This window comes from Ixodes scapularis, unplaced genomic scaffold (assembly GCF_016920785.2).
Source record: "Ixodes scapularis isolate PalLabHiFi unplaced genomic scaffold, ASM1692078v2 PGA_scaffold10__122_contigs__length_95168666, whole genome shotgun sequence".
Taxonomy (NCBI): domain Eukaryota; kingdom Metazoa; phylum Arthropoda; class Arachnida; order Ixodida; family Ixodidae; genus Ixodes; species Ixodes scapularis.
This window is the reverse complement of record NW_024609836.1, coordinates 70340134-70367115: the sequence shown is the minus strand read 5'-3', so window position 1 is coordinate 70367115 and position 26982 is coordinate 70340134. Positions and strand designations below refer to the sequence as shown.

The 26982-nt window shown below is 47.5% G+C and overlaps 2 protein-coding genes across 3 annotated transcripts in view; both read right to left on the bottom strand.

The window, feature by feature from the left end:
* The window catches only part of LOC8036498 (serine/threonine-protein kinase 3), a 29359-nt gene extending 14455 nt beyond the window's left edge, over nucleotides 1-14904 (bottom strand). Inside the window, exons 1-6 of one of the 2 annotated variants that reach the window (XM_029974103.3) lie at nucleotides 14648-14904; nucleotides 10976-11102; nucleotides 6258-6392; nucleotides 5875-5937; nucleotides 5201-5365; nucleotides 894-1061 (exon numbers count right to left, since the gene is read on the bottom strand). In XM_029974103.3, the coding sequence (XP_029829963.3) occupies nucleotides 894-1061; nucleotides 5201-5365; nucleotides 5875-5937; nucleotides 6258-6392; nucleotides 10976-11102; nucleotides 14648-14661 (672 nt within the window). In that variant the 5' untranslated portion in view covers nucleotides 14662-14904. The remainder of the gene's footprint in view (nucleotides 1-893; nucleotides 1062-5200; nucleotides 5366-5874; nucleotides 5938-6257; nucleotides 6393-10975; nucleotides 11103-14647) is intronic. The other variant, XM_042288663.1, reaches the window with a different exon arrangement.
* A 723-nt stretch (nucleotides 14905-15627) lies between these two features.
* LOC8036499 (exostosin-1b) overlaps nucleotides 15628-26982 on the bottom strand; it is a 165867-nt gene continuing 154512 nt past the window's right edge. Inside the window, exons 5-7 of the mRNA XM_029974101.4 lie at nucleotides 24690-24887; nucleotides 21420-21580; nucleotides 15628-19363 (exon numbers count right to left, since the gene is read on the bottom strand). Coding sequence (XP_029829961.2) covers nucleotides 18979-19363; nucleotides 21420-21580; nucleotides 24690-24887 — 744 coding nt within the window. The 3' untranslated portion in view covers nucleotides 15628-18978. The remainder of the gene's footprint in view (nucleotides 19364-21419; nucleotides 21581-24689; nucleotides 24888-26982) is intronic.

The following is a 26982-nucleotide window of genomic DNA, read 5'->3' as shown; positions in this document are numbered from 1 at the left end:
CAGAAACTGACAAAGCAAAAAACTAAGTATCGTAATCCTAGAGATGAAGTCGAAAAACGCAGGGTGTTCAGTGCGTTTTGAACTGTGCTGTGCATGTTCCTTCATGAGCTTTTCTTTTTTGAGCTCAGGAGTCACGGTAAATTCTACTGCATTTAACCGATTTGCATCCCACTAAACTCGGCACAGAAACAGTTTACTTGATCCTTTTAAAGGACCTTTTTTTTTTTATGAAACCTTAGCCATACACATTTCTGTAAAAAACAACAACAATACAGTGTTTTAACGCTTTATTTAACCTGTCGGTTAGCAGTATTCACACGAAAAAGAAATCCGTGAAAGCACGTCCATGATGTCGTCGGTGAGCACAACTCCCTCCTCTGCTTCTACCATTTAGACACACGGGGTGCCGGTGGGGGAGATTAACGGCCGTATTAGAAGCTTCCACTCGACACCACTGCGGACGAATTTAAAGTTTCCGCTCTTGGTGCCGAGGCTTTCAACGACAAAATGTTGTCAAAACCACGCCGATCCGCCGCCAAACCGGGACCGTTTGTACTGCCCGAGCATTTCTCCCTTCCTGGGTCGCAGGACCAATGCCACAGCACCGCATCGCAAAAGACCCGACGTTTTCGTCACGTGACGCGCGCTCCAGAAGAGAATTTATGCGATTTCTTCCTTGTGTGAATACCTCTTTACTGCTCCATTAATTAGTTCTAAAATGCAATCCCGTGCCCCATTAGTTCTGAAATGCAGCAAAGTGTCAGGACTCCCATGCCAACGGGATTCTTGACACTTTGCAGCACTATGCTGCATTTTCACACCAACCAACACCCCCCATCTCCCGAATAGTTGTGGGGTCGCTGGAGGACGTCTGGTCAAACAGATGGACGGACCCGCATGGGGTGGATGTCGCCGTAGGGGGGCTTGCCCTCGGCCATCTCGAGGGCGGTGATGCCCAGGCTCCAGATGTCGGCCACGCAGTCGTAGCCAATCTCCTGGATCACCTCGGGGGCCATCCAGAAGGGCGTGCCAATCACCGTGTTGCGCTTGGCCATCGTGTCCTGCACAAAGGGCTCGTTGACTCACCCCTACGACAGACTGCACTCGTAACCGGGCCGCAGATTCCCTGGCGTTTGTTTACGAGGGAAATCGGCGGACGTTTTTCGGTGTTCGTTCATTTTTCCGTCAGTGCACTTCATTGATTGGTTTCGGACGGACGCTAAAAATGGTGATTGCGGGCGAAAATAGTCTCGGGGGAAAAATTAAGAGCTGAGGTCTAACGGGGCAATGTTTCAACAAAAACAGTTCTAGCTAGAGCAAATATTTCCAAAAAGCAGGATTTTCGGTTTTAATTGGTCTTCGCATTTCTGACATTGATGGAGCTATATCGGTGCCTTTCAATTTTAGCCACTTTTGTATTTTTGACACAATTGGATGTTTATCAGCGTTTTTGGTCATAAACCGGAAAGCTACGACCTACTAACAAAACACTTTAAAAACCGATTCATACATGCATGTCATCACTGGGATAACAAAGATGATATAGCAGTGATGTGATTGGGCTAAGCCGTTTTGGAGCACCTTTCGGAGCAGCCAAAACAGGGTTTTGGAGCAGCAAAAGTGGCCTTTGGAGCAGAAAAACTGACTTTTGGAGCAGATATTCTTAGAAAAATAAAGATATGCATTTTAAGTGCTGGACAAACAAATTGCACTTTGCGCGCCGCGTTAAACAAATTATGGTCAAGTTGGACCACCTGGGAGTCTTTAAAAATGTAACTGAAAAGCCAATGGCATGACACATTTTGCAATGCTTCAGTTAAATGATAAATATATATGTACCCGCTATAGATAAATAAGAACCAAGCTGCACATATTAAAGTTTATTTGAAAATGACCAGCTTAGTAGTAAATATCACAGCATTAGGTTGACTAGTTTTATAATATAGTAAATGGAAGCAGTCTTCGGTTGATGAAACACGTAACTACTGCAGCGCATTACGAAATTGTACACAAGACAAAAGTGCATTACGACTAGCGGGTGCTTTTTTTTTTCTTTTGCTTGTCGAAACGTTTTGCAAGGCTGCTGCAAGCATCGCTTTCTAGCTTTGCCTTCGGCTAGTAATTAATGTCCACTTTCAATGTCTCCAAAGAGACATTGAGAAATCCTACAGGTGTACAGTGCTGTAGGCGTTGCCGAGCCATTCTGAAAAACCGCTTGCCATCTTACTGGTTCCCGACGTACGAGATTTTCGTCAAAAGAAAGCAAAAGTAAAACAATGGATTGCAAGTGTCCCTGGCTGGTGCCTCTGTCGTGCAGTCATGCTCGCATGCATGTGAGGGCAACTTCGGCACGCTTACAGTTGCACGTGCTCCGTCGCATGAGTGGAGACAATTGTTCGATCGAAACCAAAACCATGCCACTCTGTTCCGTCGCCAACTGGTTCCCAAAATTGTATGCAAAATGTAACTGTCCAGCATACGACAAAAAACAGTCCAGCGCACGTGCTAGCCAGGCCGGCAGGCAAGGTACAAGCTAAACACACAAAAAAAAAACCTGAGCGCATCGATGCAAAAAGTTGTGTGCCAGGGTCAAAAAGTTCTTGGAACGCCTTGTCCAATGACCGAACTCGAGACAAACAAGCGCACTGAGTGGGTTCAGCATGCAGTCATTGCCTCCTTTGCTATAGCTCACTCCTCTTCACCAACTTTCTTTCGCAGCAGATTTTTCACGTACCGGGGTTCCTCTCGAAAGAAAGCCCACCGAAAAAAATGTTGTAATTAATACTTTGATACAGCAGTCTGAGTTAGAGATTTTCGTAGTAGAGTATGACAATGTTGATTAACATGCGGAGGTCCTTATGTTTCAGCTTAGAAAGCGCCATATCTACAGCGACGTGGCGACGGCAACACCCGACGTCGTGCGACCACGATGACTGGCAGGCAGGGACCAAATATACCCAGTTTTCCCACGGCCATTGCTTTCAGGAATGAGTGCCTCAGCTCACAAAGTACTCACGCCGCACAAAAACGTGGTTTCATTTGACAGCATGACGGCATGGCTGGTACCCGGCATGCTAGCATCGGAGCGTCCGCCCACACCTGCGTCTATCGTTTATTATTATTTCTTTTTTTATAAATATGCGAGATGAAGTCCACGAGAACACGAAAGCAAGAAACGAAAGACAGCGGGAAATACCATGCAAGACTGAATTGACTATTGACCCAGGACTCTTTGTGCCGGGTGGCCGCTTACGCTACCTAGCTCACGCATGCTCAGTTACGGTACTCAGTTCAGTTTCGGTTTTGAAAGGCAACCGACACTGGTCCTTTGGTGCAGGCTTGGCACAGATTACCCATATTTTGGCAAAATGTAGCAGCATGTAGCAGGGTTAGCCCCTTGGCGCAGTTTGGTGCAATTGGCGCAGCAATCGCATCACTAATATAGGCTTGACCATGCTGACCAAGACCAGGTAACACAAAATGTACCCTCCACACACTGCACGTCGTATGTGCAAGATTTTTCAACATTTTTATTATCCATTTTTATCAGTTAGTATTTTCAAGTTTTTTGTGTTTTCTTGTACGTATTTTTTATTTTATTTCACTATTTTATTGTTATTCTTGTTCAGTGCTAAGTCTATAGCATTAAGGCATATGTGTGAATGGGTCTTCATAGTAAACTACCATCAACATCGTCATTTAGCTTTCTTGAGGACCTGCATGAACATGAGTGGGCACGCATAAATATATAAATATAAAAAAACAATGAACAGAACATTGACACAATATAGACACTGTAATCCAGTTTGAGGGAATAGAGAGGAAGGGAGTAGTAGCTGCCGCAAAATATATTATTTTTAGAAACAATGAGGGTCAGGTAATGCATTTCGGTATTTTAGTGTCAATGGTAACGAAGACTTTCGATAAGAGACTGTGTCCAAAAATTTTTTATGCAATTTAGAAGAATGGTTGAGACGAGAAAAGACATGGTGGGGAGGTGATAGCAAAGGTTCCTCGAGATGGTTGTTATGATAAAAGATTGCAGAACCTTATAGACCTTATAGCAAAGTAAACGACCCCCACCCAAAAAAGTAAACTACTCTTTTATCAAACGACTCCTATAAGAAAGCCAACCTGTTAGAGAAGTTAATTTCGTATGCGGGGACTCCTGCTACCTCACTTTCCCGAAGGCCATAATAACGGCCACCGGTTGAACCACACCACCTGTATCGCTATGTTTTGTGAAGGAGGGTTCCCAAGCCTTGGAGGGCCTTCCTCTTTCTATCTCTCCCGGGGTGTAGTCTTCCACTGCTCCACTCAGATGCAGCACAAACAACAGGCAAGGAGGTTTCGCCTCTTCCTGTTCCGCTTTCGGGAAAGGGACCGGTCCGGTGGCCGCGATAGTGATGGGACGCATTTTCCGCGACCTCTCCAATGCTTCCCCAATCTTGACTCCCCGGATCCCCGTGCCTGGCAGGCAATGACCTTTTCTTACCTTGCCGGCAAGGGGGGCGTTTTGGACGGGGACGTGGAGTGCCTTTCTAAAGAGTGTTTAATAAATGCTTTTAGACCCTGTCCTTACTCTGATATGGGTCTCTTTCTCCGTCATATTCAAGAGAGTGAGACAAGGTAACAATCGTAGGGACCGACGGAGGTATTTTATTGAACCGACCCACGGTAATGTAGCCCCAAAGCTCATGTGCAGTGCTCATCAAACTTATACGGAACACCTGTGGAACATTGAATGCGGAAAAAAGATAAAATATGAGAGAACTGCGCATATTTATGTGAACTGAAAGTATGCTACGGAGATGGTGGGACACAAAGAGAAATAGCTTAGGGCTAGCTCCAGCTATGCACGCACACATAGAAAAAAATATAATAGAACAAGCCAAGGGTAGGCTTAGCATGTGTTCAAGATAAGTCTGCTGAGCACTGTACATTACTGCAAATACATGAAACCGTGCTACCAGGCTCGACGTCTCCTTCGAGTTTGCCGCCGCCATTGAGATGACCCTTTGGCTACTCTGTCGGTAGCTTTGTTAGTAGCTAGACCCCACAAGTATCTAATGAAGCGAAGTTGAAGTGCACTAGTGACACTGGTGTTGGAACTTAAACTTCCGATATACTGGAGGAACTGACAGAGTGAAAATATTTCCAGAAACAACCAGCTTTACAGCAACTGTCAGGGGGCACATACCGTGAGCTGTCCGGCCACGCCAAAGTCTGCCAGCTTGGCGTGTCCCTCCGTGTTGAGCAGGATGTTGCCCGCCTTGATGTCTCGGTGGATCTTGCGCCGCTGGTGCAGGTACTCCAGGCCACGCAGGGTGTCCGACAGGATAGTCGCTATCTCTTCCTCGGACAGCTGCACGCACGTGCAGCAATGCCACGAGTCAATCAATCAATCAGTGATTCTAACACAGAATGCGTTTGTATGCCGGCTTTTCATAAAAACTGTCACGCTCAGCTGCAGCCCTGGACCGTTGCACCCGGGTTAAAGTTATTTAAGCATATATAGGCCCTGTGGGTGCCATTTTAAAACTTAAATACAAGAATACTTCCGACAGGGGTCAAACTAGGGATCGAGCAATTCCCAGCCAGATAATGAACTGTTCTTCGATTCTTTGTGACACTGTTTCGCCGATAAAAATGTGGATATGAATGTCAGATTCAGCACTCAGAATGAGATGCTGAAACCCTTTATGGAACTAATGTTTCGGAATGTCTCGGAGACCGGGAAAGCATACTTTTATACCAAGATAATTCGCTGTGCTACAGGGTGCTTGCACCAGTTGTGCCACATTTCAAAACAAAAAGATGCATCAACGTCATTGTCGTAAACACATTCCCAATCCCGAGGCAGATGAGACGTACCGTTTTCTTTCGTAACCTCATGATGTCGGAAACTGAGCCGCCACCGCAGTACTCCATGACAATCTGCACAAACAGAGCAAAATTACTTTTTACGCGAAAAGTTGCGCCACGATGCTCGGACAGCCTCGAAAGACCAGACCCAAAGGCAACGACTCACCCCCTTCCCACCAAATAAACAAGCTCTCCAGCTTCGCAAGTCAAACAAATTAAACCCCCGCAAAATACAAGTTGTTTAGGCTATACAGCAATTGCATGCAGCACAAACACAGTGTGGTAAGAACCGGGCAAGTGCAGACACCCGGTCCTGGGACTTAGTCCCTCGATCGTAATCCGTCACATTTTTTTACCAGTTTGTCCAAGCGCGACAAGAAATTACGACTGACCCAGAGGTCGGAGCCCTTGAAGTAGGAACCGTAGTACTTGACAACGTAGGGACTGTCGCACTGCTGCATGATGGAGATCTCCTTGATGATCTCCTGCAGGTCCGTGTCCACTGGGACCTGCTTGATGGCCAGCACCTGCAGGCACAAAGTCACTGCCTTGCCAGGATCCGTACCGGCACAGAGCCGGGAACGCGTCTCCGACCAGTGTGTTTAGTGTCCTATTCCACCAATGCATCGAAAGTGGTCCCGAAGTGACAACAAAGGAAGTCGCAAAAGCCGGAGTGTCACGTCATCAGATGTCACAATCCTGGCGATTGGATGTACAAGCACCGGAAAAAAGAAAAAAAAAAGAAGTGTGAGATAATACGAGTCTTGCTGTCGTCACGGTGTCCCAACCCTCGGCTGCCAAAGCTTACGTGGACTGTCACACTGGAAAGCTACCTGCAGTGAGATGGGCACCCGCCACATTCACAGTTGCGGCCGGCCAACGCCCCAACTTCTATGAAGTCCTCGTCGGACGGAAATCTACTGACTACTCTTTAGGACGAAGCAAACACGCCAATCGGAGATGGGTTCCATGCCGCGGATCACTGTGCGGGACACTGTAAACGTGCGGCACTTTAGTAGGGTATTAACAGCGAAATAAACGAGGCAAGGAAACTCAGGACAAGAAGACAAAGTACAAGCACGGAGTGCTGCCATTAACTTGTACCGCCGACTCGCCCAACTTTCCGCCCTATTGCTTTCGTAGGGACAGTATATTTTCACGCGACTCCCCAGTGGTAGTGATGACGATAAGTGAACGCCGGTTTCATCTGGTTCTGATTTGCAATTAATCATTCTTCGCAACTAAATAGTCTTCGGGAGATTAGCTAGTATTCTCAAAGTTATTTAAAGATATAGAAACCTATTACTAGTACATAACTTTGTCTAATAGTGCGAGAAAATTGCAATTTTGATGATGATGATTGTAAGACGTAGCAATTTGATTTTTGGCGGTTGCTGCGTGTGAATGCAGCAACCGCTGAAGCGGGCCCCAGTGTTATGGACACAGAAATCATGTCACATTGTCACGCTGCACCCCAACTTGATACCCTACGTTACTAGGTCTAACAAGGTTATTGACACCAATACGTCAAGTGAAACCATGACTCCGCACTGCGGCCCGACGCACGCCATGTGAACATGTGAGGTCACATGGGTGCACGACCCCTAGTGGTGTCCCTCTAAATTTAACAGACGCACGTGCGGTACAGCAACGACGGAACAAATCCCAGCTTCCCTTCTATTAAAACTAATTCTGCATTAATAGTGATGAATTCATACTGTGCCCCTCTTTGGCCAAATGAATGGCCCCGATCCTCGGTGGGTCCCTTCAAATTTAGCAGACGACAGCGCGGTATGGCAACGGTGACACAAATCCCAACTTCGTTGCTGCTAAAATTCGTTTTACATTAATAACGAAAGGTTTAGTGTGGTGCAAATATTTGAATTTTCAAATAGTAGTTTAAAATAATAGGCTATTCAATATTTGCCTTGAGGGGAACTGTGATAGTCATACTTTACAAAGTGTTCATTGCGGCAGGTTAGCCCCGTTGAGTGCACTTCTCACCGAGCACCGGTGCACTGCAGGGAAGCCCCCAATACCGGCAAAGCTCACATGTTCTGCGGGTCAAAAGCCTCTGTGAGAGGTGTACTCAATGGTACTAACCTGCCGCAATTATGCGAGAGTTATGGTAGGCAGCAATGTCTTGACAGCCCAAATTCAACATTCGTGCTGCATTTTCTTCTGTTGTCAAATTTGAATAGGAGAAAGAATATTTGCACGTAGCAAGCAGATTTATAAATCCCCTTGATTAGGATAGCCACAACAAATTTGTCATTTACATGCCATAATTTATATATACTGTATACCGTAAAATACCGGGCAAGTTCCCACTCAAACTTTGGAGATAATCACAAAAAATGGTGGATGGGTACTTGTCCGGTCATCAATTTTACATACCAATGTACTGTGCCTATTTTCTCAGATATTACAAATTTGGGAATGGGCGCTTAGTGTCAAATGGGCGGATGCGCGGTATTCTATGGTAGTTAGATTAAAATTAAGTGAGCTTTAAAGGAGCTGTGCAAACGTTTCAGTGCTTTGCTTAAATAATTTGGGAGTTGGTGTGTCGACCTTTCTCAAGTAAAGAACAAAAAAAACACTTTTGCCTGCATGTCCTAGTTTTTATTTTAAAAATGGACAGAGATTGAAGTTTTCGGCACCTCTCAACTCCTTCACCATCTTCCGATTCACGTGCGCTGTGACGTCAATGGGGGTCGCGCGGGGTTCCGGTGAAGCTTACTCTTTAGAGCCATCAGTGAGCGGTGAAAAGTCATCCGCTCGCGACCGCGTGACCACGTGCTGGCGGACGCAGCGCGAACAAAATGGTGAAAGGTGGAAAGTCTCATCCGGGTTCGCCCATACCCGTCCGGCCCTGTCCCCCTCCCCCTTCGGCTTCTGGCAACTGTTTAGGTAGCAGCAGTGATGTGATTGGCCTAAGCCATTTTGGAGAACCTTTTGGAGCAGCCAAAACAGTGTTTTAGAGCAGCAAATGTGACCTTTGGAGCAGCCAAGACAGTGTTTTGGAGCAGCAAAAGTGACTTTTGGAGCAGCCAAAACAGTGTTTCGGGGCAGAAAAAGTGACTTTTGGAGCATATACTGTTAGAAAAATAAATAGTTGTTTTAAGTGCTGGACAAACGAAGGGCACTTTGTGTTGTGCTGTGATGCGTGTGACGTGTTGGGGCGGAATTCGCTGCTTGTGTTTTTGCTGCTGAGATATCCCACAACTATACAGTGCTGTAAGCGTTGCCGAGCAATTTAAAAAAGAAAAAACGAAAAAAAAAAAAAAAGTTCCTATCGTTTTACTGGTTCCCGAGGTGGCCGATTTTTATAAAAAGTAAGCAAACGTAAAACAATGGATTGCAAGCGTCCCGGCTGGTGCCTCTTGTGCAATCATGTTCACATGCACGTGAGGGCAACTTCGGCAGGCTTGCAGTTACACGTGCTTCGTCGCGCGAGCGGAGACAACGGCTGTTCGACCGAAACCATGCCACTCCGCTCCGTCGCCAACTGGTTCCTAAATAGTATGCAAAATGTAACTGTCCAGCATACGACAATAAACAGTACAGCGGCACGTGCTTGCCAGGCCGGCAGGCGAGGTACAGGCTAAACACACAGAAAAAAAGAACCTGAGCGTATCGATGCAAGACACTGCGAATAAGGGTCAAAAAGTTCTTGTGAGCGCTTTGTGCAACGACTGAACTCGAGACAAACAAGCGCGGTGTGCGGGTTCAGCGTGCAAACCATTGCCTTCTTTGCTTTTGCTCACTTCTCGTCATCAACTTTCTTTCGCGGCAGATTTTCCACGTACCGGGGTCCCTCTCGAAAGGAAGTCCACCGAGAGAAACGTAGGTAATTAAAACTTCGCCAAGCAGTCATTGAGTTAAAGAGGGATTTTTATAGCAGCGTATGATTTACACAAGAGCAGGAATGTCGATGCATTTCAGTTTAGAAAGCGCCACATCTGCAGCGATGTGGGGACGGCAACACACGACGTCGCGCGACCACGGCGACTGCGGTCGCGCGAGCGCTTCAGCTCATGAAGTAACTCTCGCCGCGCAAAAACGTGGTATTGTTTCGCAGCATGACGGCATGTCTGGAACCCGGCACACTAACTAACGTCGGAGCGTTCGCACACGCCCGTGTCCATCGCAAAAAAATTTAAGAAAGAAAAAAAAAGACGCGAAACGAGATTCCCGAGAAGACGAGAGCGCGAAACGCGAACAGCGGAAAAAAAACATGCAAGACCGAATAGACGATTGATGCAGGGTACTTTGTGTCGGGCGGCGTCTTGTGCCACCTAGCTCACGCATGCTCAATTACAGTTCTCAGCTTAGTTTCGTTTTTGAAAGGCGACCAAAATTGGTCTTTTGGCGCAGGTTTGGCGCAGATTAGCCATATTTTGGCGAAATGTAGCAGGATGTAGCAGAGTTAGCCCCTTGGCGCAGTTTGGCGCAATTGGCGCAGCAATCACATCACTGTAGCAGACAGAGCTGACGGTTTTGTGGACCTAGGATAGATGGCGCCACTAAAACTCCGTATAATAAAAGTTTTGTCGTTGATACCAGGTTTTTGACGCATTTATATTTATGTTGGAACGACAGGATTTATAGAAAAGTTACCTTTTATCAAGCAGGTATTCACACAACTTGCTATCTTTCTACAAGAACCCCCCATTGACGTCACGCCGCGTGTTTCTCTTGGCCGCCGCTCGCGGCTGCAGGTCGGGGAATATTCTAATTTTTGCCTCGCGCTTACACGGCGGAATCGCAACGTTTCGAAGGAAGGAGGTGTGTTTTCTGTCCTTTGTGACAAGATGAACAATGTCAAAAGTAGAAGATGCCAATTCTTTCAACATTTAAATCGTTGCACAGCTCCTTTAAAGCAGAAGGTTGGGAACAAATTTCACAAGTTCAGCTGAATTTTCGTTCTAGCATGGTGCACGGTAGTGGTAAGCTTGTAGAAACTATTCCATATTCGATTCGGAAATATTTGGCCAAAACCACTATTTGCTTCTAACTCAAAATCCACTACTCGCACAGGCCTAGAGCGGTTCAAATCAGGCCCCCCCCCCATAGGGCAAAGGCAATGGAGTAACATGCAAGTCCCCACCTGTCCAGACTCCTTGTGCAGTGCCTTGTAGACGCTCCCATAGCTGCCCTCTCCGAGCTTGCAGATTATGTCAAAAACTTCCTCTGGTTGCCGGGTTAGGCTCTCCTCGCTCAGCTTCTTCAGTTCGCTGTCGGCAAAAAGCCCCAAGGTGGATTCGTCAAGCGACGGGCATTGAGAAGTCAAAACTAGAAGACTCGTCACCTTGCCAATAAATCCACACATTGCCTCTAAAAAAGCAGTGAACAACGTTCGAGGCTAACATGTATAGACTGTACAAGGTTATTACCCTTCACAATATTTAGTTTTTTTCACAGCATCACTGAACACTCATTCTCCAACCAAATGTGGTGCTAGCAGTTCGAATTAGATGCCGAAATTTCATAACTCTCCATTATTCCATTAAAAGGTTTGTGATTTCCTGAAAATTTCAATGGGACAATAAGATCAGTTTTCGCTTGTTTCCGGTAACTGGCACCATTCAGCTCCACATATTTTAGAGCTCCGCCGGCCGCCTATTTCCAACTGAAAATTTAAGAAAATCACTTACCGTGAAATACTGCAAAAGCGTCCACTATTAACATTTCCCAAACTTGAGAATTCTGAAAATTATACGCTAAACGCCCGATTTGACCGGACAAGCGCCCATGTCCAGATTAACCCACTTTCCAGTGAAAACAAAGTGGGAGCTCCCCCAGTATTTTACAGTATAACTTTTAAATAAGATAACGGTCAGTTCTAAAACTCTGGCGTCTTGTTCGGATTACTGGCACTAGATCTGGGCAGAGAATGAGCATTCGGCGATGCATACTGTAATATACAGGGCAAGCACCCACTCTAAATTTTGAGATAATCGCGATAAAATGGGCAATGGGTACTTTTCCGGTCATTGATTTTACATATAAATGTACTGTGCGTATTTTCTCGGATCTTACGAATTTGAGAATGGGCACTTAATGTGGAGCGGGCAGATGTGCTGTATTCTATGGTAGTTCAATTTTTGAGGTAAATAAAACCTAATATATTTTTGGGACATCTTGTACAGAGCAATCCATTCTTAAAGGGAACACCAAAATGCGTGACCGGCACTCCGCACAGCACGGCTGCCGGTGCCCACAGACGTTCAGCGCAGACGCAGTGAGCACCACAGGTGGAGCGTGCCACATGTCGATAGCTACCGCACTGCTTTTTCATGCACTGCATCTGGATCGCAGCACGCAGAAGCAGACGACGCGCAGAACGCACCCCCTCTGGTGCTCACCGCATCCGCACCGAGCTTCCGCGAGTGCTTGCAGCTGGTGCTGCACGGATCGACAGCCACACATTCCTGTGTTCCCTTTAAAAGTGGAACACCCTGTAGAGACTGCTATGCAGATTGTATGAACAAGAAATTGGCGCCTTTCCTCACTTCTATTCACTACTCTTCAACGATCAGTACCTCTCGACATAGTAATGTGTGTACTATTATTTAACAATGTTTTCTATTGCATTTGTTTCAGAGTTAATTAATATAGAATTTGTTATTTAATTACTTTGTACAAGGTTTTTATTTTGTTTTTGTTTTTTTTATGACATAATAAGTTGTTTGCCATTGGTCAACACTATATTTTCTATTGTGTTTGCTGGGCTGTTTGAAATTAGTTTTAAGGCCTGCCTGGTCCCAAGACAAGCATTTTTTTTCCTTTCTGGGCCAGATTTTTTTAAAAGTGCCCGCCTAATGAAACAGTATTATTAAATTAGTAGAATGTATTTATGTGGGGACTAAACTAGACGCAAACATTCTGCATTTAGTACTACTGCACGAGTTAGACGTGAAAAAGCACCAATGTTGCATTTGCACTACCTGTGTTATGCAGCCAGCCTGACAATAAGCCTTGCATGCTTCAGTGAATGCCTTCTGTATCCGTGCCTCAACAGAAAGGCATAAAAGCCAAACTTCTGTCCAGTTATGCCTGCAGACTGCTGGCACTATAGGGAGCGTTTATGTAACAGCTATCTATCAGGCTGATACGACACCTCTAGACAACCCTTCAGTCTGCCAACTCCACGCGTTTGAATAGCCTATAAACTGACCCAGTGCCATATACACACAGGGGCCAGTCGGCGTACTTCAGTCAAATGCCCGTGAACCATGACATTGTTCCAATAAACAGATAGCCGAACACAAATCTAACATTGTTGTCATGTAAACATAGCCACATACGGTAAGACGTTATAAGTAGTAAGTGTAGCAGGTTCCCTGCTACACCTACTACTTCTGAGTGTTATGCGGAGTGTAAGTTCGTCTGCTTCTTGCTCTGGGATTGCGATGATGTCAGAACGCCGAGCTTTTATTGGCCAATTGAAAAAACAAAATAGTGGGTAGACCTTAAGGTACCTAGCATTGAGGTCTAACCACTATCCTTCCAATTAAAGCTTGGCATCGTTCTGATGTCACCGCAACTCCTGCGCAAAAAGCAGACGGCTTGCTCTCCGCATAGTTATACTTTTGTCTGTGCCAGCCTGTTGAAGCATACTATGCTCAACCGAGTGTGGCTATGTTTCCATGACAACAATGTTAGAGTTAATCATGTCGTATTACACCTGAGACTGCGGTGGAAGAAATCGGAAGAACTTTCAGTAGAAGGAACAGACACAGAGAACGTCTCAAAAAGTTCTTCCGATTTCTTCCACCGCAGTCTCAGGTGTAATGAAAGTTCTTCCGATTTCTTCCACTGAAAGTTCTTCCGATTTCTTCCACCGCAATCTCAGGTGTAATACGACATGATTAGCTACCACCAGCTCGCCTGCACTCTCACCGTCTTTTCACCAATGTTAGAGTTGTATTCGGGTTATTTACTTTTCGGAACGATTTTCAACGCCACAATGAGTGATCCCATCCCTTACACGGCGGCGAAAGCTCAAGTTGACACAAGGCACTAGAACAGAGCGAAACAAGAGAAAGCGCCGGAACGGCATATTGTTTCGCCGCAATGTCCGCTGCATTTAATGAAACGCTACCAATTTTCGGGACACTCAGCCTACCGCGTTTCTTTAAAGATCATCGTCAAATGGCAATGAGTGTAGAGCTAGCTGTCGTGGTCTTCCAGTTCACGGGCTGATTAGAAACGCCTCACTGGGGGGATCAGTTGACCGATTGCGATCGGACAGGAGGGAGCGCCCGGAGAAAGGACCTTTTTTTTTATCTTAGGCCAATCAGACGACGTCGATAACATTCGTCCACGATTAGTATTCACCAACTTTCGCCGCCGACAAACGAGAAAGTCTGAGGCCAAGAACAAAGTCTTTTGTTTGGAATGCTGATTTCAAGGCCCCGAGTGGTACGAAACCAAGAATCGACGGGCGACTCCATCTATAACATAAAGAGAAAGGTAACAACGTGCCAGCGCACAAGTTCGGTTAAGAAAAAGAAATCAATATAGACATAAAAAAAAAAGCATCGTTCTTTCTTGACGCGTTTCCCGGCTGCAATCAACCGATCGGATCGGAACACGCGCAGTCGTAATTTCCGGACCACCTCCGGCTAGGTTCCCAGTCTCCGAGACGTCGTAGGGGTAATCCGGAGACAAAGTAGAAAGCGGGGAAGAAAAGGTCCTGCGGCCGCGGCGGCGCTCGAAGTTACGAAAGGCTATTTTCGGAGATCGCGGGGAGGAATGGGGCTCAAACAATACGGACCTTTTAGACGACATCGTGAGAGCGCCGAACTGTACCGCGGGTCATGTTTAGAGCATGGCAAAACCACCAGCCGGACAGGCACTTGAAACTTCGAGACGAAGCAACTTCTACAAGTCTGCTACGTGCGGCGATCTGCCTTTGATTATCGCACCGGCAGAAACACACGAGCGGGTATTTCTCGTAAAGACCCGAAACTCGGCGAAACAGCGGCAGCCAGCTTTGCTCGGTAATCCTCCACACGCTCCAGGACTGGTCGTGCGGAGACTTTTTTTTACGCCGCTTGCGACGCCGACGGCGCTGCATGTCAGTTGAGAGCAAAGACTCCTCTGTGGAAGGATGTGGATGGGTAGAAAGGTAACGGCAGGGCGTAGGGCGTCTCTTTGGAATGCTCGAAGCACGCACGGCACGCACTCGCTCGCTGCCTTCCGCCGTGCATTCGCTGCGCGTGCACGCTCGAGGATCACGAGACGCCGAAAAAGTTATCGAAGCTGGGCAGCGCGCGCTGGAGGCGGGATAACTGAAAGACGTCCCTGCCGTTCTCGCCTTGTCGGCGACTAGAAAGAAAAACGCGCCCCATCTAAAGCTGTTGGATAAACTTTGGAATAAAATATACGTACCCAATGATCATTCTTTCAATATCCTTGGGAGTGAGCATATGTTGAGTCCTGTGCACCGCGGGCGAAATATCGTAACTGTGTCGTTTCCTGCCACTAATCCATCTCCAGGATCTCCGGAGTCGCTTACTAAGGAACCTTCCTAGGGGCTCGGGCTGTGGTGGCATAGTGGCACGACCCGTAGCCCACAGATTGTCGCCACAATGTTCTGGAAGGTGTCTGGGACGCTGTTCCCTCCACGAAAGACGTGGCAGTCTGCTTTAGTGACGGCAGACCGACTGAGCGGCTGTCACATGAGTGGCTGGTCGCCGCTGCCCAGGAGCAAACCACGGCACATACCCAAGGATTTCAGACAAACAAAAAATATTACTACGTAAAAAAACGCACTTTTATTACAACCCTTCTGCAGTGTGTTTGTATATATATTTACAATTTGTGTGTACAACGGTACATTATTAACAAATGACTGAACGATGTACCAGCAGCGATGTGTAAGGGCGAGCTATCTCAATTTTCACTGATAAGGAATTTCGGGCACACACCCAAAGCAGTTGATAAGAGTTGTCTTCAGTGATTACAAACCCTACTTGCAGCCCATTTTTGCCAAGGGCATTTATCTGAAATCAACATGAAAATAAAAAGAAAAAGACAGTCATTCAGTCATAAAGTTCATGCCCTTGGAACTGGCGAGTGTTCAATTCACAGCCACACGTGAACCACAACTTTAGAAGGATAAATTAATTCACATTCAGAATATGAATCATAAACACACCTACTCAAGCATATCCTACCGTGCTAGGAATGTTTCGATGCCCATTGCTGTACGCTCGCAGTACAAATTATTTAATGTCGTCAAAGCATTACCTACTCGAGAGCAGCGCTCTGCAGACCAAACCACGGAAGAATGCGTAGTTTTAGGACAATATTGCCAAAGGTTTTGTTTCTTGGTGCGAATCAGGGAGAAAGAAAAACCAAATTAGAGAAGACAAAGTATGACAAGATTCTGCAAAATAATTCTGCCATTTGATTGTCCCTATGCAAACCATACGCATCAATGGGTAGCTCTTCCTTTTTCTTTTGTACGTATGCATACAGGACTGACGAGGGCACCCAGATCCCGCCCTTCGCTCGTCTTTCCAATAAATAAGCCTTTGGTAGTGCTCAAGACAGAGCGTTGACTCTCCGACGATTGTTATTGCTCGTGGCATTGTCCAGTCCTCGATGGCGGCCCTGTCCAACCCACAAGGGCCGTAAACAGCTGCATTCGGCCACAAAGAGCGTTCCGGTAGTGTCGAAACTGCGCCTTACAAAAGAGTCTACACAAAGTCGGCACAAAGAGTGCCGTAGTGTGCACTGTGGCTAGACCTAAATTGTAACTCCACGTGTAAATATCTGTAAGGACGCCTCTTCCTGTGAACCGGAAGGAAAGCGCTGAAAGCCCGACGTATTCTTTTTTTTTTCTTATTATTATTAGCATTATTACTGTCTAAATAGTCTATAGAGGAAAGGGTAGGGGAAAGGAAACATAAAAAAGAATAACCTCAACGCAACACGAAACGCTCTTCTATTGCCGTCCAACACTCACTCAATCCACTCACTCTGAGAAGCTCACAATGCCGTAAGGAACAGACAGTGTCGGAAGGACACACCAGACGCTGAAAGCGTAAATAAGCTGCAACACCGTGGGAACAGCAACCAGTTAGAAAAACAAAGATGGCATTGAGTAAATTTGATTGACATTAAAATTAAGGTTCACATGCAAAAAAAAAAAAAAAAATGCTGCAAAGAAAACAGCAATAGAAAAAGAAGGCTGCCTCAAAATGCAAGAGCGCAAGAGGAGGGAACACAGAAACGGATTGTCATGCCAGGGGTCTGGTGGACGATGCGCGATCACGGAACGCCCCCGGCGACCGGTCGGAAACTGCGAAGAAAAAGCGGAGAAACTTGCAGACGACGTTCAAGAGCACCAATGGCTGACGTTCGACGTCCTGAACCAGACCGTGCGGCCAACATCTGATGATCACGATGCAAGTGCCCAGTTGGAATTGTCCTAAACAATCTACAAACGAAACCATGTCGTGTGCTGAGCGGACGTGATCGAGCATACAACCATGCATGATCCGTGTTTTCCTTCGGTTGTGATGTCAGTATGGCAGGTATGATTATTACTGGTGCTCCGCGCAACGCCCTTCTTCGGTGTTTCGCTCTATAAAAATGTGACGCAGGCAGCAGAACGAGAGGACACTACCATTTAAACGTTAGGACTCCACGACAGTTGCCGAGGAAGAAGGGTTCGGCTCGAGGGGACCAGAGTCCCCACGATACTACGTAGAAGCATTCTTCTCCTCCGCATTACTTCTTAGACTCCCGACGGTGCGAAGCAGAACCGGCCACTCCAGCCTTGAGCTTTGTCGCGCTGACCGCAGCTACAAACTCCTAGAGGTAAGCGAGCTAGAGCTTAGATGAAGGAAGTTAAGGAAAGTGGCGGTGTGGACATGTAAGGCACCGTTTTTTCTTTTTCAGATGGGTGTACGAGACGCGGGAGAGCGAGAAGGTTGGAACCGGATGAGATGACACACCGCTCCTTTCGGAAGCCCGCCTTCATCGTCGCGGCAATCGTCTGCCGTATCAAAACGAAGGAAAGAAGATGCTCGGAAACTATGCGCCTGCAAAAAGAGAGCCACCCTTCACTTTCTACGTCGTAACAGATGGGGTAAATGAGTATTGCCCACGTAAGAAGATACTCTAAGATTTCGCCGCCGCGTACGAGAGTTCGGCACTCCAGTTTGTGGATGCAGTGCGGAGAAGAAATGTCGGTAAGTGCACTCTGCGACGAGTGGCCCGCGAGTTAGCGGCGATTTGAAGTCGAGTGACCGGAGACATTGGGTCGAGACGTCGTACGTCACGATTGGACCCCACCGTCCGGCTCCAAGTATTTGTTTCTAGACGTTCGATTCCCTCTCGACGACGGCCCGTTTAGACGTGTGGTTCGAAGCCGAGACAAACAAAAGACAAAAAGAAAGATAAAGTCGTCCTTCAAGATGGATGCTGCAGTAAAAGGGACCTCCGAACAAAGATTGTCGCAAAAACACGCGGGTGTCGTTCAAAAAACAAGAGACGTTCTAGAATAGATATTTCACAAATGCTCTCTTAAAAAAAGAGAAAGGAAAAGCAACAAAAGTTGTATGTATAATCTGATATAACTCTCCAAAAAACATACCATATACCTAAATACTACTATAAACCGTTGTCGTCATTATCTGTGTTCGAGTTGGCACAAAAATCAAGCATGACTACTACCTACAAGCATGAGCTCGACAAAACTAAGAACAAGTCAAAAGTATAGATGCCCAAAAATTAAAAAAAAAAAAAAGCGGACGCAAAAAGCGGACGACAAGAACAAGAATCAACAACAAACGTCAACGAAACAAAAAGTCCTCTAAAACAAAAGCGACCACCTTGTAGATCGGTACACGTCGCCTCGAGGGCAGGCAGCGCGGTCGCGGAAACGACACGCACCACGGGTCCAAACACACGGGAGAAGTTCGACGTGTCTCTCGCTTTCGACTTCCCCCGACGAAGTTCGAGTTCCGCTGACGACTCCATTCTTTGGGACGGCTCTCGGAGCGAGCGGGATGGCGGGGCCGCAACTGGCGCCACGGCTCCCGAAGTGGAGACCGGCGCCACTCCTGGCACCATTCATGAACCGACGACAACTCAGCTCTTCCCCACTCCGCCTCCGACGACCCGGTCGATGCGGCGGTACCGCTTCCTCAAGTTCGACACGGGGTCCCTGAAGAGCACGGGATCCAGTCGGAGTGCCGATCGCACGAGGGGCATGTGTCCCCAGTGGGTCACGAAGGTGTTGAGGCAGGCCTGGCGCTGGACGAAGTGGTCCGGGTCGTTCCAGGGCGACGGGTACGCGGTCGCCGGAGAGGTGGCGGCCTCGCGGTACTGCTTGCGCTGCGTCACCTTGATGGGGGGTAGCCGCGTCACCTGGCTCACCAGGAAGTTCATGAGGATGTCCTCGCAGTTGTGGGCCGCGTCCACCGTCTGGCGGAGGCTCTCTGGGAGCCACCTTGAGTACATTTCTTGGTAGTACCTGCGGCGGCGGGGAGAAAGAAAGTCGCCCGGCATTTGACGTTGCTTCGAACGGGACAAAGCGCAGACTTGTGCGTAACTTAGATACTCTGCTCGAATTGCAGTATCTTATATATTTTGGGTAGTAACTTGGTATCTTGCAAATACTTTCGAAAATCAGTAGTCGTTACTCTAACAGATAATTTATGCCAATAACTCGTGCACACTTCTAAGTTACTTGTATGTTATTTCCGCCTTTTTCCGGAAGAAGGTCGACGGTCAGCTAGATTCAGTTCCGGAGACATCACTTTTGTGTCCGTGGCAGCCTGTCTTTTGCCCCCGTTAGCACAAAGAAGCTTGTTCCCTCTCCCACCTACTAGCGTTTTTTTTTCATTCCACCCAAGATAACCCTCCGATATGGGGCCCCCCTGGGTGAAGGGTGGGGGCGAGAGGACATCTTTTCTTTCACACTGATTGGAGGGAGGAGGCAACCTGTTCCCTAAAACTCCTCTTATTTTTTTTTTGCCTCTTATAACAATTTGTAACCTGAGGGTATCTTGAAAGCAAAGAGTTACCTTTATGAGTATTTAGTACTCCACTCAGATACTCTTTAGCCTGGTATTCAGTTAACTTTACTTAAATACTTTTTTTGAGTATTTTGTACAAGTCTGGACAAAGGTGACATAGCGCTTGATTGGGTTTTTGAAAGCAACACTCGATATGGAAGTGATATTCATGCTGTGTACTGGAGTGATACATGCGGCGAAGAAATTGCAAATGTAGTAAGGACTTTTCTCCTCCGTCCATGCACCTCTACTTTGGGGACGTTTCATTTTCTCCCAAATGCCACCGCACGTACAACCTGGCCACGAAATGCCTTTACACCTACTAGATTGTTCTACTAATATGCAGTTCCTATCCTACTACGCAGGCCGGCCCTGTTCCTATGCATTGGGAGAGAAGGGAGGAGAGGGGAGTGCAAGCACACTGTGGTTCTTAAGATGGAAACAAGTGTAGGGCTGTTTCGTGTGGCATAGTACTTCCGGTTCAAAAAATCTCGCCAAGCACCGTGTCGACCAACTTCGCCCTGTGTCCTTCCACGCGCAGAAGCAGTTTTTTCAGACTTTCATGCTGTGATGAACTGGCCAGCCAGAATAGTCAAAAACGCAAAAGACACGAAAGAGCAACGGCACGGTGCTCGGTTTTTATACGCGTCGGTCTTTATTCGTGCTCAAGAAGAGCGGACGATCGAGAAGTAGATCGGGTGGCGGCCACGAAGCTCCCGGTAGACGCCGTCAGGGTGACTTCGAACGAAAAAGAAGCTTAGTAAGCGGGGATTTATGCAACCTAAGTACGTCCTTCGTCGTACTTGATGAGTACCGTCGTCGACGAAGCCGCTGCCACTCTCGTGCATTTCGCCGATGACAAAAACGTTGCCGACCACCAAGCGTCTGCGTGCAAACTAGCGGGGAAAATGGCGGGCGCAGTTCATCAACATGGCGGGACGTGACTTACCGGAAGTGAAGGGGCTTATTAAGGCTGATCAAACGCCGTTTTATTGAAACACGTTTTAGAGAACAGGCACGTTTTATCAAAGTTCGGTTTGGAGAAAGCAGAGCCTCAGTTTGGAGAAACACCTTTTATCGAAAAGCAGATGCTGTTTGAATAAAGGTTTCCCTACTTCGCGCATGTATCACTAAAGCGCATGTTAACCCCCCAGATCCCCTACCCTACCTACCCTACCTACCTACCCCTACCCCTACCCCTACCCCTACCCCTACCCCCCCCCCCCATTTACGCCGCTTCGTGACGAGTCAGGGGCGGCTCATTACAAAAATGTTAACACACCTGGCCCACCTGTACATGCAGCTTCGTGGTGGCCAAATTCACTAAAACGAGGCTCTTTCCATTTTCCATAAACTGGGTTTCTGTATAAAGGCATTCGATAAACAGGGGTGGGTAAACCGGCGTTCAATAAAACGAGCTTCTCTAAACCGCATGCCTCCGGAAGTTTAAAGGTGCTTCGCGAAACTGCCCTATACTAGTGATGATTTGGAAATCCAGCGCCGTCCACTAACCTGTGGTAGAAGGCAGCACCTGTGAGCACCATGGAGTACTCATTGGTCCACTTGGAGCTGTAGCCCCAGGCCGCCTTGGTGTCGTCCCAGTAGTGGGAGCGAGCAGGGAAGCCCACAATGCGCTCGGGGAAGGACTGCCACACTCGGAATGCAAAGTCCATCTGAAAAGACCGAGGGTAGGGCGAGACGCGCTTGCTAATCTACTGCCAGCAAGTTTGCCAAGAATTGTCTCTACGAGCACGAGAGAGAGAGAGAAAAAGGGAGAAGAATGGATCACACGTGCGATTGAGCACCGCTCCAGCGGGCGGCATTCTCTTTAGTGGGTAAATGACGTCCGTCATTACAATTTATTTTGCCGCAGTTCTGGTTTCTTTCGATAGGCTAGAAATCTTTGATTCAAATCAGGCAGGTAAGGTGAATATGTCAGCGCTATAAACCCTCAAGCACAAGTATGAACAGATTTCAGAGAGCAAGCTATCTGCTTCTTGCGCAGGGGTTGCGGTGATGTCAGAACGATGCCCAGCTCTGGTTGGCTTTGATTGAAAGGATAGTGGGTAGACCTCAATGCTAAATGTCTTGAGGTCTACCCACTATTTTTTCAATCAGCCAATAAGAGCTCGGCGTTCTGACATCATCGCAACCACTGTGCAAGAGGCAGACAAACTCGCACTCTGCATAAGACAAACCCATTACAGAAATGGGAAGATTTTTCGGGTATAGTTTCGCATAGTTTTCTGAAAAATGAAGAGCCACACGAGAAAATTTACTGAGCGAAAATCACGGATATATGGCCCCTTTAAAAGCATGTCAGCGGCTTGCGTACGGTAGGCACTCCCTCGTAATTAATTCTTATGGCAGAACCTGTTACAAGGCTCGTTTTGCCCTTTGGAACATTATGCATGTGCACACAGCAACACTGTTAGTGCGAACAAGCCATCGCCTGTTTTCTACACTTTTCTGCTCAGTATTGAAGGATTGCCATCAAAACTGCTACAGTGGTGGAAAGTGCTCAGTTCATGAGCTAACGCGTGAATTTTGATGCCTGCTAGTACCTTTTAAAGTAAAATGTGAAAAAAAAACCACCAAAATCATGTTTGTGTTAATAGTCTCACAGAGTGCACATCAGGAAACAGCGTTCAATGCTAAATCTAGCACAGTGGGGAAGTTTTCCCACTAAATCTAATGCAAAAGGCTCCAGTTAATTTTAATAGGAAAAAAAAGAAGATATAAGCTGAGTTTGTATAAACGTGTATGTGTATGTGCAAACGACCCAAGACAAAACTAAACATGTACATGCATACATACAGGCTAACCAGAATACATTCTGCACAATTATGACTCTACAAAAAAAGATTAGGGTCTGTTCTCCTAAAAACAAATATTATGGATTTATTTGTGCAAGTCCTAATGATTCCCATTCAACTTTTGGCCATTTTTAGTCTTTATAAAATAATGAATTCTTTTTGTTCGGTGAACACGGACAACGCTTCCGTCTCCTGCAGAGTGGTTAATGCGGATAGACGGCGACTACAAACCGTCACAAAAAATGTCCTCCTGCGCACTGCCAGCTTTGTCCACTGAACTCTGAAATGCACTGCGAGCATGTGCCAGTACCTCTCTTCTACGTAATATCAGTTGCCACACATGTGCCAACAGCCCAGCAACCCGGCATTTTTCATCTAAGTGCTAGAGAGGTTTCTGCTCGAGCCACTGACTCAGGCAGTGGTTCTCAAATGGGGGTCTGCGTTTTCTTTTGTGTGTCAATGAGAGAAGTCAACTTCACCCTAGCCCTTGGTTATATACATTTATTTAAATCACAATCATAATCAACTTAAAACTTTCCCTTCCTCAACCATAAATGGGATCCTCCATCATTTCTGCCGATCCACAGGGGTCGACAAAACATCAATGGTTGAGAACCACTGGACTAAGGTATGCTTAGAGTATTGGCCAGGGGGTAAAGCCAGGAGCTAGCAGAATGCGGCAACTCTCTACCGCCGACATCGGTAATCCCGAGAGAAAGAATGAGAAAGAGAGCGATAGAGAAGAGCTGAAAAAAAAAGCAGACGAAAAGTTGGGTATTGTTCATTTTGCCGCGACGACACGGGGTTGCTCGAGCTTTTGCCGGCTTTATTTCTTTTATACAAAGCACGATGCCGATGTTTTTTGCCAAATCAGTAAAAAATAAAGCGAGAAAAACAATTAGAACAGAGCTTGCGAGTGCTGCTTTCTTGCTTTTTTGTGTATATTAAAGCAGCTCCAATGATTTGAGCCCATCAGGACCACCGATGGGACTACTGTTGTCCACGTCCAAGCACTGCTGTTCCGAAGCGGCCGCAATGCATGGGACCTTTCCCTCTAGATTATTATATTAAAACTATTGTATTGGCAATCCATTCCTCGGTTTTCGTGTGGGCGCTGCTATTATGGTGCAGGTGCAATTGTTGATCTAACCATTGCAGCTCGAAAATACGATCTTCTCAGATTTGGACACTGAGCTTGGAAGCTCGGGCAATATCGTCTTGCTCTGCCGCAAACTGTTTTAAGATTTCTGGAGGACGTTAAGGCATTTTCTGCAATTTCAGATAAGCCTTTGGGTAGCTGGCAACCATGATTATAAGCACAAAGATGAGAAAAAAAACTACGAGGGAAAATTGAATAAAGTGAAACGGGTTAAAACGGAACCCCCCCTATGGCTTCGGCCCAAAGTCCCAACCCTATTGCCCAATGGGTCCAGTGTCGGGGTGACACCGACCAGGTTTGACCAGAAGACAATTGGTGACTCCCTCGCCGAGAGGGGAGGAGGCAGGGGATGCATGATTTTAGAGGCTTTTCTTTGCGCGATCCCTCAAAAAGTCATCCTGGCGATAATCCACATGGCTTGGTGATAGTAGTTACAGGAATGCATTGGCATAAGAGGGAAGGGATCATGTTTCTTTTTAAAGTTTTCAGGCTCAGTGGCGTAACCTACCACCTGCTTTTAAGGGTCCCACATAGAAATGCTTCCAGTCCAGGCTGTGTTATGGAACCGGAAATCGACTACGGCTGGAGCTGGAAATCTATTTTCCCAGCCGAATTCCAGGCTGTTTCCACCCAGAAGTGGATAAATTTCTTGCTGGAAATTAGATTTTTCCATATCTAGCTGGGAAACTTCCAGGTGAATCATGTACTTCCAAGCTGGAATTTCTGATTTCCAGCATGAGCAGCATCCATTTCCAGCTGCTGCTGTGTAATTTAGCCGAAAATGCCGAAAATCTAGTATGTACAGACCTCTTCTGAGCTCAGCGCCACGTCCTCGTCGAGCGCCAGCACGGCATCTGTCTCGATGAGCGGATGGGGCAGGAAGCGGGACCCAATACCCCTGCGGGGGGGCACCACCACGTGGACGGGCACACGGCTCGACCCGCTGCCGGCCACCAGCTTGGAGGCAGAGGGTGCCGCAAGCTCGCTTCCCCACACCACCAAGACCTGCGGTCGGGAGAATGGGACGTCAGAGAAGGCAAAGGCCATTGCTTCTTCGCTTTTTTCCAAACAAGCCCTAAGGAGTGTGGGAAACAAGGGACAAACAAGGGCAGCATGAAAGAAGGATAGTAAAAACCTTGGGAGGATTGGCACCTAGGAAGTATTGGCGGCTGAGCATGTTGGCACATGTGGAGTGAAAGGTCGCGCTGCAGAACCCAGGGATCCTGGGTTCAAACCCCAACCCTACCCGTTTCGCTCTGGATAAGCATCGTACCGGTGCGCGATCGTGTATCATGACTGCATGGTGCACGTTAAAGACCCCAGGCTAGCGGTCGCACTGCACTGGCTAAATTTTTCTCTTACACAGCGTAAACCAGTGCTGCTGCACCTCAAAGACAGACTGACGTGCTGTATAAACATGAACAACAAATTGGTTTTGTGGGCCCTTCGTGTATACTGCCCGATCAGACCGCGTTCTGTTCACTTCCGAGGAAACCAGGCGGGACAACGTTATCGTTAAAAAGGTATTATGATACTAAGTGGCTCTACAGCAGTTGCCTCAGGTTCCGGGGGGTCTTGCCTGCTGAGTGTCTCCGCCCTCTCGTTCACCGGGCTCGTCTTTCGATTTTGGTCCCTGCTTTCTTCTGCCTGGGTGCTTCTCCGCCCCTTGATGACCGCTCTCCACGCCGTCTCAGCTGCCACTCGCCCGTGCTACGCTTGCTCCACCTTCCTCACGAGCCTTCAACTCTCGAGCCTTTTGCCATCTTTCCATTGTCTTTATTTTGCCGTTGGTGTTTGACGGCGCCATCTCGCTGCATGTGCCAAGTCCTTTGTGCTTCATCTTTCACACCTCCCCCCCCCTCAAGCCTGAGGTGCCGGGGCTTTTCTGGGACGTCGGGCATCTCTACGTCGTTGGTGAGAAGTCTTTCAAGCTCGTCCATCTCGGCGTTGCTGACGACGGTGGGGGCTGATTGGGCCGAAGCTGTCGGTCGGGGGGCCGGCACCTGTGGTAGCAGTGCGCATTCGGTGCAGAAGCCGGGGGCCAGGTCTTCGGCGATGAATATGTTTTCCCAAAGTTGGTCGGGGGCGGGACTCTTGGTGATGGTCAGCCTTGGGACTTGATCGGTGCCGAGGGCCGCTGAAGCCAGAAAGTCTGGCTGGTTTCGGCGAAATACTTGTACAGCGGCTGCTATGCAGGCAGGGCGGCCCAACCTCTTTGAAACTCTCCATGTTGGCGGCGGGCCTGCTGGGCGTCCTAATGAATTATTGGGACTTGGCACAGCCAGCAGACATCTGGGTGGTTTTTGAGGAGGGAGAATCGTGCTCTGTTGTCATGGGTGCGGCCTTGGCTGGTTTCTCCAGCGTATCCTTGACACGAAGTGGAGGGCTTCCTGGCCGATCATAGTTGTCCAAGTGGCGACGGAGAGGCGAGAGGGCCAGTATCGAGCTGGTTCTCCGGGCGCAAGCGGGCCTACTCCCGTCTCGTACGGAGGAGTGCACGGGAGTACAATTTTCCGTGTTTGCCTGGTTTGCCGATGGTGCTCTGCACTCTGCGTCTCCACCGCCTTGCCTCCATCCACGTAGATGGGGGCAGGATTGTGAATACCACCTATGCTAATTGGATTGACCACCCTGTCGGTTGGTTCCTTGCCGACCAGGTGGTCGGTAAGGAACCATCTTGCACGTGTCACGTTCGTTGTGCTTTGTCTTCCACAGTTTTTTGCTTTTAAGAAAAATACTTTAGACTAATTAGCAAACTCTCACCATAGGTTCCTCTCAGACAACAGCTTAAAAAACCACATTTGGTGCCCAGTGGGGGGGTGCAAATGTGGGGTGCCCAGTGTATGACACCACAACTGGGCATCCAACGTGGGATCCACCACATTTGGTGCAGAGCGTGGTATAACAAGATTTGGTGCCGAATGTGGGGTGCCAAATGTAGAACACCATTATGGGCGCCCAACATGAGATTCACCACATTCGGTGCTGAACGTGGAGTGTACCACGTTTATGCACAATCTGGGGTACCAAATGTAGAACACCCCTACCGGACACCCAACATGGCATTCACCCCATTCGGTACCCAATCTGGGGTGGGAAA